Source organism: Hevea brasiliensis, chromosome 7 (assembly GCF_030052815.1).
Source record: "Hevea brasiliensis isolate MT/VB/25A 57/8 chromosome 7, ASM3005281v1, whole genome shotgun sequence".
Lineage (NCBI taxonomy): Eukaryota > Viridiplantae > Streptophyta > Magnoliopsida > Malpighiales > Euphorbiaceae > Hevea > Hevea brasiliensis.
The window spans coordinates 104,494,228-104,508,064 of NC_079499.1; the positions used below are offsets into that span (position 1 = coordinate 104,494,228).

At 31.9% G+C, this 13,837-nt stretch overlaps 1 protein-coding gene across 1 annotated transcript; it reads right to left on the reverse strand.

Moving 5' to 3' along the window:
* Positions 1-501: 501 nt before the first annotated feature.
* On the reverse strand, positions 502-1,361 carry LOC110641651 (cell wall / vacuolar inhibitor of fructosidase 2). The gene has a single exon (XM_021793459.2). It carries the CDS (start codon positions 1,297-1,299, stop codon positions 742-744), a length of 558 nt encoding a protein of 185 aa, XP_021649151.2. The 5' UTR covers positions 1,300-1,361; the 3' UTR covers positions 502-741.
* Positions 1,362-13,837: the final 12,476 nt, after the last annotated feature.

Here is a 13,837-nt window from a genome sequence, read left to right on the forward strand (position 1 = left end):
AAAATTTAATCCAAAATCATTTTGAGTGGAAAAAAATAATCCATATTACCAACTCTAATAAATTTTTAAGATAAAAATTTAATTGAATTAAATTGAGTTGAGCTGAGCTTGGTTTAGTTCCTCCTCTACATAAACTGATAATAGAGAAGCAAGAAGCTGATAATGATAATTACTGCAATATTGTGAGAGCATTTAGTGATATAACATGCAATGCCTTTAATTCTGTAAAAAATTTATAGATAAATATCGAATTTATCTGTCATAGGTGTTTAGTTGGCATCGATGTTGAAGGCAAAAACTATTTTTCAAAAAAAATATATATATATTATTTAAAAAAATAATTTTTATTATTTTAATATTTTTATAACTAAAATTTATTAAATTTAATTTTAAATTATTTTTTAATACCTTTTAACTAACATATTTAAAAAATTAATTTTTTTCAACTAAAGAACAGCAATACCAAATAAACCATACACTTTTTCTCGTATGATCAACTCGTATTAAAGACACTATAATATATTACTCTCATTTCAATCCATTAAATACTACTCAATCCACCAACTTTCTTTTCAAAAAGACATCCTTTGCTCAACTATCAACATCCTTCTTAATGGGCATGGCATCATAAAGAGAACTGAACAGTCAATGCCCACTAAAAGTAAAGCAACAAACAAATATAATAATTACCAACCAATAATTAGCCATAAGTATTATGCATTAAAGGGTGGACACAAACAATCACCAACCAAGAAGATCAACAATTCCCAAAACGACATCGCAAATTTGCTTCAAACCTTTCTCTCTACGTGCAATCTCCGGCGGATAAGCCAATTCTGGGTACCTTTTAAATGCATTATGGCAACCATTTGGATAATCGGCAGCGGCCATAATGTGCATATAAGCATAGTCATAAGATTCCACGGCTAAGTCTTGAACAGAAGCTTGAAGAGCATCACCTGCATAGCTATACTTATCGGCACACTCTTTGAGCACCTTCTTCAAGATTGTGTCGTTTGCACTACTAGGCAATTGAGAAGACAAATAAGAAGATGTAGCTGTGGCATTAGCTATTCCAATACCAATCATGATTAGTGCTAGCCCTTTGGTGTCTGCTTTTGAACTTGTGGCATTGGATTTGAGAGATGAAACACAAAGGTCATAGTATTTGGTGTTTTTGCATGTTTTTTGGATCAAATCCATGTCCCCTTTAACAAAAATCAGTGGTTGGTGAAAAATCTGTTGACGGAATGCTAGGGAGGAGAGAAGAAGGAACAAGAAAATGGCAGAGGCCCCCATTAGAGAGAGTGAAGTAGATTCTAGTCTCTCACTCTTTCTTTGTGGGGAGTCAGAGAGAAGTGAATGAAGTTTTTGAAGGAGTGAAGCTAAGGTGGCAAAAAAGGTAAAAAATTATCGCCTTTTTTTCCCTCAGTAAAATTGTAAATTGTTATCGAATTTATTAATTTATTTTTTTATTAGGGAGTTAAGAGAGCAAAAAATCAAACATGAGTCTTCGAGATGCTTTTAATCCATAAATAAGTCAAGTTAAGCAAATATATTAATTAATTAATTAGAACAATGGAATCATGAAATAGGTGGAGTAGATTTACTTTTATAAATATTATGGTCTTTATGAGAGCAAATGTGTATTTGACTTAAGGGTCACTCACTGCACAATTACACATGATTGTAGACATTGAATGAGTTGTTTTTTTGTAGTTTATTAAATCCAAGGCGTTGTTTTAGCTGGTACGAAAAAGAAGCTATAAGCCATTCACAAGGCAAATTTTGGCAGCTGCCCTACTGCCAAAACCAGAGTCACGGGTTACAAACTGCACCATTTTTTAGACCCTCGTCTCATCTCGACGCTGTTTGAGCTCTCTAATGTCCTGTTTGAGCTCTCAAATGCCATCCATTTCTTGACACTTGCAAAGTTTGCAGAGTATATCAGCCCATCAACTATTGTATCGAGTTACCCTTACCAGAACCTATCATCAATAATTTTTTTTTTTTTTTTACGATAAAGATCTTGAAATAAAATGGACCACATTGCTAAAGTTTAGAATAAATTAATAATTATGAATGCACGGTCAGATAAAGTCATTGGTTAATTTAACATCAGACCAGAATTAATCTAATTTAAAATCAAAATTGGACTAGAATTTATTTAATTGATATTGGATTGAATCAGACTTGTGATAAAGCCGCAGAATTTTTTCTTTAAAATGTTGGGGGAAAAAAAACAATAATCTGTAGATTTGATTAAAATGGGATTCCCCAGATGCAGCAGACAAATTTTCAAGTCTCATAGAATCTAATCGCATCCATACATTTATCTCTGGCAGCCTTATACAGTGGGAGAAGTGCATGCACTGAAATTCCCAACTTGTGATCTCTGTTCCAAAAATTTGAGTCTTCCCGATCCAGGGAATTAACACCTGAGATTTCTGAGTTGAAAAACCCATCTTATCGATTCAACAAATCGAATCCCTATTCACTCGGAGGAATTCCTGCAAATGAAGCCCCTTAATGGCTGCTTCACTCCGCCATTTTCACCAGGCTTTGATCCTATGTCATCCATCTTCTCCAGACTTTTCTCTTTATCTGCCATTTTCACTTCAAGGATTATTTTAAGCACACTAGCTACCCCATCTTTACACTTTGTTATCTTTCACTCTACCTTTTCTTCAACAGCGGCACTATACTATTGCCATAGCTTCTCTTCTCCAAAATATTCTTATCTTCTAATTCTTTACAGAGCAATGGTGCTCTACTACTTTTGAAGAAAAGCAATCACCTTATTATTAGTATTATTATTGTGTTCAGAGTATTTTTCATACTAACTTTCCTATGCTGAGATTAACTCCTCACGTTCGGTTAGCCTATTGCATTCAAGATAAATATTCTGAAATTCAAGGAATGGAAATTCCATTCTTACCAATCGACTAACCTATCAAGTTTTATCTTCTTTAATGATGGGTTCTTGCTTATATCATTTCTGTTAATGAAATTAGTATTCTTTGGTCTTAAGGCCTGCTGTAGTGTGGAACAGTATTCTGTTGGAAAGAAGCATTCATGGAGGTCCACATTTTGAGTAAAAAAAAAGGAGTAATTGACAAACAGGATTAGCTTGCTATAAAAAACTAGGAGATATTTGTGTAGGATATGCAACATAATATGTATAGAATTGGGCGAATTTTCCAATATTTGCATCTAATCTACCCTTCTTTTTTTGTAATTTACAATTTGGTCCTTATGTTTTCAGAAAATAACTATTTAGTCACTAAATTTTAAACAATTAATTATTTAGTCCTTGGATATTATATTACACTTTAGTCTCTAAATTTTATAAAATTAATTATTTAGTCCCTAAATTTTGAAAAAGTTAATTTGTTAGTCCCCAGGTTTTATATTACACTTTAGTCCCTGAATTTTGAAAACTTAATTATTTAGTCTCTGAATTTTATACTATATCACACTTTAATCTCTATAATTTTAATATATAAAATAATTTAATCATTTTGAATGAAATTATTACAAATATTAAAATTACAGGGACTAAATTATTCTATATATTAAAAATATATGATTTAAATAATTTATTTTCTAAAATATAGGGATTAAAGTGTAATGCAGTGCAAAACTCTATAAAAATTATTGTAAATGGTTTTAAAATCCCTTATAATTTATTTAATGGGTTATCGGTATGTGAAGTACGATAATTTATTAGATATACTATGGAATCATGTTACATCTTACGAGGAGTAGGATGTGACAATTGTAATAAGAAATTGTTATTGAAAATTGAAATTTATGACACATTTATTTTGAATATTATATCTAATATTTATTTTTACATATTTCAATTAATTCAATTAATTATCAAATTACAAAATAAAAATATATATCAAATCATTTTAATTTAATCAATTTCGATTCAATTTTCTTATTTTTTGGTACACAGCTAGATTTTTGTAATTTAATTTTAAAAAAAATTATAAGAAAAAGAGACTAGAGAGAGCAATAAGTATTGTATTTATGAAAATATCATATCATTAATCTTAATATTTCAATCCACTATAAACTTTGATTAAAGTTTATTATAAACTATTTATATTTATTTTAAATTTAATTATTATTATTTAAATATTACTTAAACTCATTTAATTTTATATATTTTAATTATTAATTTATATAAAAAAATTAATTGCTAATTTATATTTTAAATTGTAATAATTCTAAAAAAAAAATTTAAACTCCATTTATTTAAAATATAATATCACAAGAGTTTATAAATATTATTATAAAAATATATTTTATATTTAAAAAGGAATCGACTATAAGGGACAAAAGAAATATCTTGTTATTTTTTTAATAATTTCTTAAAGTGGAGGCTACTTATAACGCAAAATATTACATCAAGTAGATAGATGATTTGTGGACTTTTGTTACTCTCCACAATGCTTTTGAACCACGAAATTTCATGTTACGTCAATTTAAACTTAATCTATTTATGTTACGTCAATTTATGTTACGTCATTTATTTTAATTTTCATTATATTTTAAAGTGATCCTAGATTTTATGTCATAGGTTTTATGCAATATTCTTATCTTCTAATTCTTTACAGAGCAATGGTGCTCTACTACTTTCGAAGAAAAACAATCACCTTATTATTAGTATTATTATTGTGTTCAGAGTATTTTTCATACTAACTTTCCTATGCTGAGATTAACTCCTCACGTTAGGTTAGCCTATTGCATTCAAGATAAATATTCTGAAATTCAAGGAATGGAAATTCCATTCTTACCAATCGACTAACCTATCAAGTTTTATCTTCTTTAATGATGGGTTCTTGCTTATATCATTTCTGTTAATGAAATTAGTATTCTTTGGTCTTAAGGCCTGCTGTAGTGTGGAACAGTATTCTGTTGGAAAGAAGCATTCATGGAGGTCCACATTTTGAGTAAAAAAAAAGGAGTAATTGACAAACAGGATTAGCTTGCTATAAAAAACTAGGAGATATTTGTGTAGGATATGCAACATAATATGTATAGAATTGGGCGAATTTTCCAATATTTATATTAGAGATAAGATGGCTTTAGGCTTTTGCATCTAATCTACCCTTCTTTTTTTGTAATTTACAATTTGGTCCCTATGTTTTCAGAAAATAACTATTTAGTCACTAAATTTTAAACAATTAATTATTTAGTCCTTGGATATTATATTACACTTTAGTCTCTAAATTTTATAAAATTAATTATTTAGTCCCTAAATTTTGAAAAAGTTAATTTGTTAGTCCCCAGGTTTTATATTACACTTTAGTCCCTGAATTTTGAAAACTTAATTATTTAGTCTCTGAATTTTATACTATATCACACTTTAATTCCTATAATTTTAATATATAAAATAATTTAATCATTTTGAATGAAATTATTACAAACATTAAAATTACAGGGACTAAATTATTCTATATATTAAAAATATATGAATTAAATAATTTATTTTCTAAAATATAGGGATTAAAGTGTAATGCAGTGCAAAACTCAAGAATTAAATAATTAAATTTCTAAAATTCATGGACTAAAGTATAATATGGGACAAAACCTTAGGACCAAATCATAATATATTTTTTTATATATCACAAAACATGTTTGACTAGCCAAACCATGAGGGATTTTTTTTGAACTTAATCATCTGTATCTATTAATAGTTTTGTCAGGTCTGTTCGTTAATAAATTAAATTTGGCTTATGTTAATCACTTTTAGTTTAAATTTCACTTATTTATCTTTACAGTTTCTTTACAATTAATTGTACAATACATTAGAATTTTCTTCTTTTTCCATCAATCAAATACTAAAATTTAACCTCAAATCTCTTTAAAATTTTAAAAAACTTATCATATTCTATTCTCCTCCTCTCTTCTCTCTCTTTTCTCTTTCAGATCTTTTTTTTTTTTTTGACAGCCATCGGTGAGTTTTTAACCAGTGGCTACTTCTAACTCATCTATATCTATTTGGAATAAATTTGAGTTTATCTCCTTAGATTAGTGTCCTTTAGAAATAGACTTGAAGTTCTCTTCCCAATATTAGAGTCTATTTTTCCTCGTTATTGAGGTTTCATTTTCTCCCCTTAGTGGGATTTTATTTTTCTCCCCTTAGTGTGGTTTTATTTATTTTTATCAATATTTGAATGAAATATTTGGCAATTCCAAATACGGTGTGGATCATTAATTTCTTTTGGTTGGAGACTGATGGTTGGTTGGTGAGCTATACAGGTAACAAATTTTCAGGGCAGTACTGTAACAATCCAGATTTTTAAATTATAAATAAAATAAAAAGAAAATATTATGTTATTAATATTATGGGATTGATTTGAATTGATTTTAAAATAAAGGAAGATAATAAAAAATAATAATAATAAATTAAAATAAAAATAAAAATTAAAATATAAAAATATATATATATATATATAAAGATAGTTATATTATATTATATTAATAATATTAAAAAAAAAAAGCTTTAGAAAGCTTGTTACCGTGCGTCCCCCCCTCCCCTCCCAACAAACACATTCTCTCTCTCTCTCTCTCTCTCTCTCTCTCTCTCTCTCTCTCTCCATTTTTTTTCCTTTTCGTTTTCTAGCCATAACTTCTTCCTCCAATCACTGTTTTTAGTATTCTTGGTATCAAAATGTTCCTCTCTTCATGAGCATCATATAAATACCAAGTTTGTGTGAATTAAACATCAGAAGTTTTAGCCAATTTTAACTTCTGGGCTAGATCTCTTTCAATCCTATAAAAAATCTGAGACCACCAGCACGCTCCACTCGTCGAGGGCTTCACAATGACACCAATTTGAAATTTTTTCAATACTAAAATTTTGATAGGTCTCACGGATTTTGCAGTATTTTTCTGAGCTTCAAATGAGCTTATTTAATTCTGTAACAATTTTATTCTAACCCCTAGTATTGTGGGCTTCGCGTTTGTACATTCATTTCATAAAAATTTGACAGTTGTTCGGATCTACAAATTCCGAGCCAGATAGACAGCTGCCAGAAAAACTTAAAAATCGAGTCGAGATTAATGGCTACCCCACCATTTTCAAATGCCCTGGACACATCTCATGCGTTAGAATTGGCGTAGGTAAAACTGAAACCCAAGTTTTCTTAATTATTAAGTACCTGAATTAGATTAAAAATCCATAAAATATTCATGAGTAGTTAGAAAATTATAATTCCTTTTGTATTAGCTTATTAATATTGCTAAGGACGACGGAGCAAAATTTTATAATTTTTAGAGCTCATTTGTGTAGTTTTTGCAAAAAGGGTTAGTTGTAGGGACTAAATTATAATATTTTAAAATTGTGATTGTTGACTATTTGGATGGACCTATGGGGCACCATGTGATGTGATTGAGATATGATTGTGTGACTTGTGATATAAAAGTGTATTTTGAGCCCTTTTGCAGGATGGGTAGGTCCTAGGTATAAGAAAAACTCTGTCGGATTTTCTGTCACGACCCAACCTATGGGCCGGACTGGCACTAGGACCTGGGCCAGCCTAAAGCCCCCGAGGCTCATAGTAAACCTAACTGTTCATTAACCCAACTCTAAGGCCCATTTGGGCCCAATTTCAAGAAAACAAACGGACAGAGTCCGGCCATAAAAATGGACTTTCCAACGGGGAGTTTTTGACTCACCCGACCTGTAAACACAATATATAGTCATTTGGGGAGCTCAGCTCACCCTCTACATACTCATCAACATAAAAATAAATGGGAGCTCAGCTCCCTCATCCAATCCATCAAACATGCATAGCATATTAAGTTTACAGGTCCCAAAATAATAATTTAGTTTACAGACCCAAATCAAATAAACATTTCTAACACATGCGGAAATTCTAAGATTTAACAAGTTTATACAAACAGAATAATTGACTGCGAGGAGAAAGCGAGTTAACCTCAAAAATATCCTCCTGTGGCTGTAAAATTTTTGAACAGGAGTGAGCGTTCGACTCGAGAGTAAAATATCAATTTTAACCATAATCCCTATAACTATCTAAAACTAATGCACTCTGAGAGTGAAATGCAACATCAACAACATTTTCACATCATAGCATCAAAAGGTAATTTGGAGCACTCACACACCTGTAGTATCAATCATAACATATGGGAGCCGATCCCTATACGACTCTCTTAAATCCAACTGGTGCGGTAATTACTCAAGCTCGGACTTCCACTTAATAACCAAATCGAGGGTCCCAGCGAATTACTCAAGCCGTGACTACCCCTCGAAGGATCGGGTCCCAGCGAATTACTCAAGCCGTGACTACCCCGTCCTATCCATAGTCCACACCACATCACACGCACGCCAACGCACGCACACTGCTCCAAATTACCACAACAACATCCTTGGCACATCAACAGTTATGAATGCAACATAAATCGTGCCTAGAGTTTAACTACATAAATATATGCATATAAGTGATGCATGGGCATGCTTGAACATATAATAATATCGAAATTACAATTAAAATTAATATTCTACTCACAGACTTGACGGTGGTCACTGAGGCGGCTGGGCGGAGGAAGAAGGCTGTCCCGGCTCACCTGACAATTTTTATTACAATCATTTAATAAATTTGACTCAATACAAACAAAGAAAAAGACCAATACGTCCTAAGTCGTGCCGAAAATCCGGCAGAGTCTCCCCTATACCTAGGACCTACCCAACCTGCAAAAGGGCTCAAAACACACTTCTATATCCACAATCCATATATCCACAACTCAATCACATCACACAGCCCCTCCTGGGCAAATCAAATAAATCATTCATCACAATATGTAAAATTTCAATTTAGTCCTTATAATTGATCATTTTTGCAAAAACTGCTCAAATAAGCTCTAAAAATTATAAAACTCTGCCCCGCGGTCCTTAGAAATATTACTAAGCTATTGCAAAAAGAATCGTAATTTTCTAAGCTACCACGAATATTTTATGGATTTTCAATCCTATTTAAGCACTAGAAAATTACGAAAAAGAAAGGTTCGGGTTTACCTTTGCCGATTCCGACTTCGAACGCTCGGGATGCCCGACAATGGTGGGGTAGCCAAAACCTCGATCCAATTCGGAGACTTTTCCAGAGTGCATGCTGTTCGCCGAAATTCACAGATCCGGACAACTGTCGAATTTCCGCGAATTGAGGATACCTACACGAAGCCCAATAATAATATATAAAAAATCAGGGGTGTTACATTTTCGATACAACTTAGGGTGTCTTTGGTTCTTTTTAAACTTGTATTGAGTCAATTATATTAAATAATTGTAATATAATTGTTAGGTGAGCTGGGACAGCCTTCCTTCTCCATCCAGTCACCACAGTGACCTCGGTTTACGTCTGTGAGTAAAATATTAATTTTTAATTATAATTTTAATATTATTATATGTTCAGGCATGCCCATGCATCATTTATAAATATATATATTTATGTAGTTAAATACTAAGCACATTTTATATTGCATCTTTATTTGATGAAATGTTATGGATGTTGTTTTATGGTAATTTGGAGCAATGTGGGTGTATTAGCGTGCGTGTGGTGTGTGATATTGGATATGGAAAGGACGGGTCGATGCGGCTGGAGCTTGACTCGCTGGGACCCAATCCTTTTATGAATAAGTCAAGGTAGGCACGGCTCGAGATGATCTCGCTGGCCCCCGCATTTGGTCTATTAAGAGAAAGTCTGGCTTGAGATGTACTTTGTAACACCCCTATATGCATAACCTAGTACATTTTACTATTTCAGTGACCGGTGTCGGTCCAGACAATTAAGGGGATTAGAACTATGTCTAAGATACCTAGATAAGCCCTGAACGCAAACAATTATTAATTGCCAGATAATTAACTATAAGTAAGAAAAAACAGAACATAAAAAGTTAAATGAGCTGGGAGTCACAGCGATGGGTGACCTTCCCGGGAAGTGACTGCGAGGTTAGCCTTAGCTCAAATTTCGAGCCGGAAAATATGACGCTGCGGTCTTTAGAACTATTGCGAACACAATGGAAAAGAGAAAATCACAGAAAAGAATTGTTAAATAGGTCAAATAATTATGTCATGGATCCGAAATAAATATTGAATAATGTGCAAACTGGATTAAACCGGCGAGGGGCGATTTGGTCAATTTACCCCTAGAGTTGACTCCTGACCTAATGTCCAATAAAATCAAAGAAAAGAAAATTTCAGAATTGGAAATTAAATTAAAGAAATAAGGAAAAATAATTGAAAAAATAAAAAGAAAAGAAAACTTTATTTACATCATGCTTATCTCACAAATATGACATCATAAATGGATTTTCTTATTTCCCACCAATTTTGACCAAGTCAATTAAGTAAAAATACACCTAAAATACATAAAATTAAAATAAAAAAAAATTCACTCTTCTTTCCCACAAGTTTCGACGGCCTCACCCCCCCTCTCTCTCCTCTATTGCTAAAACCACCATTAAAGCTTGGCAAAGTTTGAGTTCACTCAACTAAACCCTAAATTTCCCCAAATTTAAACCACAAAAGCTTGTTATCTTCACTTGAGAAAGCATTAGAAGAAGGAAAGAAAAGGAAGAAAGTGAAGAATTAAACATCAAAGAAAGGTTAGTAGTTTGAAATGAAAAATTTTAATTTATTATTTGTGTTCTTGGTGTAAGTAACTTAGAAATTAACTTAAAATCAAAAGAAAACAATTGTTGGGGGACCAAAGAGAATTTGGGCCAGATTATGTTAGGGTTTGAAATGAATAATTTTGATGCAATTGATTGATTGTTTTGGTTGAATGAAGTATGTAGACATTGAATATGCACTTTGATTTCATTAGATATTAAATTTATGTAATTAGGGTTCTTGGCATCTTGGAAAATTGGGAAAAATTTGTGGAATTGGTCAATTGATGCCATTAACCTTACTTGAGTTGAGAAATGGTCAATTGCAACCATTTGTGGTGTGTGTGAATTGCTAGAACCAAGTTACAATTCGGATTGGTTAGTGATTAGATTCTGGCAGCTTGACCTAGGTCCCTTTCAGGGACCAAAACTAAAAATTTACCAACCCAATTGGTGTGAGGCCAATTGAGAATGAAACTAGACACATAATGGTCAATTCGAATTGGTTAGTGATCAGATTCTGGCAGCTTGACCTAGGTCCCTTTCAGGGACCAAAACTAAAAATTTACCAACCCAATTGGTGTGAGGCCAATTGAGAATGAAACTAGGACACATAATGGACCATTTTTCGTTTGGGAAGCATGCTCAGAAAATAACCATAGCCTAGTGAATAATTAGGTTAAACTAGGGTGCAGTGCACTGTCACTGTACCAAAATAACTAAATAAACAGTATTTGTTCATTTAGCCATAACTGGAGCTATACAGGTCCAAATGGCCTAATTTTTGTGGCATTGGAAATGTATGACATAGCACTACAACATAGCACTACAACTTTTATGAAGAACACTAACCCAAATTCTGTCTATAACCCAGTCATTTTGCCACCCAAAGTTAGTGATTCAAAACTGTTAGAACTAAATTAGGTGCCCAGAAATTCTGTGTAGACCAATCCGGCCAGCCATGTTCAAATAGCCATAACTTGGGCTACAAAACTCCAAATGGAGTGATTCAAAAAGGGAATTAAAGTAAGACAATAAGGAACAAGTTTTGTGAAGAATACTTTATCAAATTCTAACAGCAACATGACCAATGAAACAATACAAAACAGGACACCAAATCTGAAAAATTTGAAATTGTGCCTAGGAAACCTAAAAATCTAAGGAGCAACTAAAACCAACAAAATTAGTAATCAAAATGTGGTATGTGGGTGAAATTAAAATTCTCATACCCATTAAGCGTAAGAAAGTCAACAATTTGACTTGAATAGTATCGTGAATAGTAATTCCGAAATATAAATTTACAAAGAACGTTAATTTAAGCATATTAGGGCTAGACATAAGTAATTGTGAATTTATTTATTGGATTTATTATAAGTTGTAATACTGAAATACTATAAAATTGTATGTTTCAGTTGAAAAGAATACTGAAAAAGAATATAAATCACCGAGTCAAGGCCTAGAGGAGACTCATACGAGGTTTGTGCACAACATAAAATTTTTCTTTAAATTCTCTTGACAATTTGTTTTGATGAATAAATTGTGATTTATTTTGATTGCAAATTTGTGACTGAAATAAATATTATGCTTTTAACCTAAATTATTGAAAATTTAATTGTATAAGTTTGAATTGTTAATAAATGTTTAGTAAATTGCTAAGATAGTTTTGAAACCAGATTATCATGACCATATATTTGAATGCCTCACTAGCATGACTAGTGGGAGGAATTAGTTTTGAATTTTGATTCCCTCTCTGGCTGAAGTGTTGAGGTGTGTGCCAGTAAAGGAAGAAATTGACTAAAATTATAAATTGTCTTTTGTATCTACTTTTCATTTTCAGTACCATATTTGAATAAATGTGATTTGAATTATGCATAAAATATTAGTTTAGTATGTTGTGCACTACTAAGTCATAGTACTCAGCGATGGCTGTTTATTGCTATCACAGATAGAGAGACTAGTAAAGCAGCAGAATGAGCTGCTGAGGATCTCGGAGCTACATCCTTGAGATTTTATCGGGTATAATTTTATACTCTGATTGTAATGTTTATTTTGATATATGTAACTATATGTACATGTATAAACTGGTTTTGAGCAGTTGTATAGATTTTGTAATAATATTATTTTGGATTTTCTGATGTAATTTTTGGTTTGATGAATGTAAATGAATTTTTCTTTAATGCAATATGTATGAATTTAATTATTACTAATTTTGGAAATAATTGAATTGACATTTTGAGTTGTGAAATATTGATTTGAATTATGGAGTTGGGAGAAATTGTGTTTAGTTGAATTTGGTGGTTGATTTTGGTTGAAGTGTTATATTAGAAGTGTTTTCAACAGATAAAATTTTTCGGTTTTCTCAAATACAGCCGGCACTCTGCCGAAATTTTCCTAAAATTTGTGGAAAATGGAAATGGACAGAAATTTTACATGACTTTTAAACCTTAAATGTTTTAAATTCCTACAAAAAACGCTCACCACTTCCAAAAGTAAAAAAATGGTTTTAAAATCCCTTGTAGTATATTTAATGGGTTATTGGTAGGCGAAGTACGGAAATTCATTAGGTATACTACGGGATCATATTATGCCTTACAGAGGGATAATGTGTGACATACTTGCTGGCAGAGGTTGGATTAAGAGAGCTGTATAGGGGATCTGCTCCTACATATGTACTGTTTGAATATTATATGAGTGTGTGAGTACTCCAAATTACCTTTTTATTGTTTATTATGTGATTTGTATGAAAACTATGAAGGTGTTGCATTCTACTATTTAGGATCCATTAGTTTTAGATAGCTATAGAAATTGTACTTAAATCGATATTTTACTCTCTAAGTCGAACGCTTACTCTTGTTCATTTATTTTTCCAGGATACAGAAAGTTGTTTGTTGAGTTTAACATGCTCTCTTATTCGCAGGTCTACTATCGGCATTTAATTGTATTTTATTCTTTTATTCTGTTTTAGAACTCCGCATGTGTTATTATTATTAGTGACGTTTTCATTTGGATCTGTTATGTATGTATTAATTGGAATTGTAAGCATGATATATGAGTATGCATGGATGATTATTGGGTTTAGTAATTAGGCTTACTACGGGTCTCGGGGCTTTAGGCTGGACCAGGTCCTAGTGCCGGTCCGGCCCATAGGTTGGGTCGTGACAAGTATTGCTGCTAGTTACTACTCGAAAGGCTA

Excerpts from the sequence above, each read along its gene's own strand:
- LOC110641651 (XM_021793459.2), bottom strand. The coding sequence starts at position 1,299 with ATGGGGGCCTCTGCCATTTTCTTGTTCCTTCTTCTCTCCTCCCTAGCA.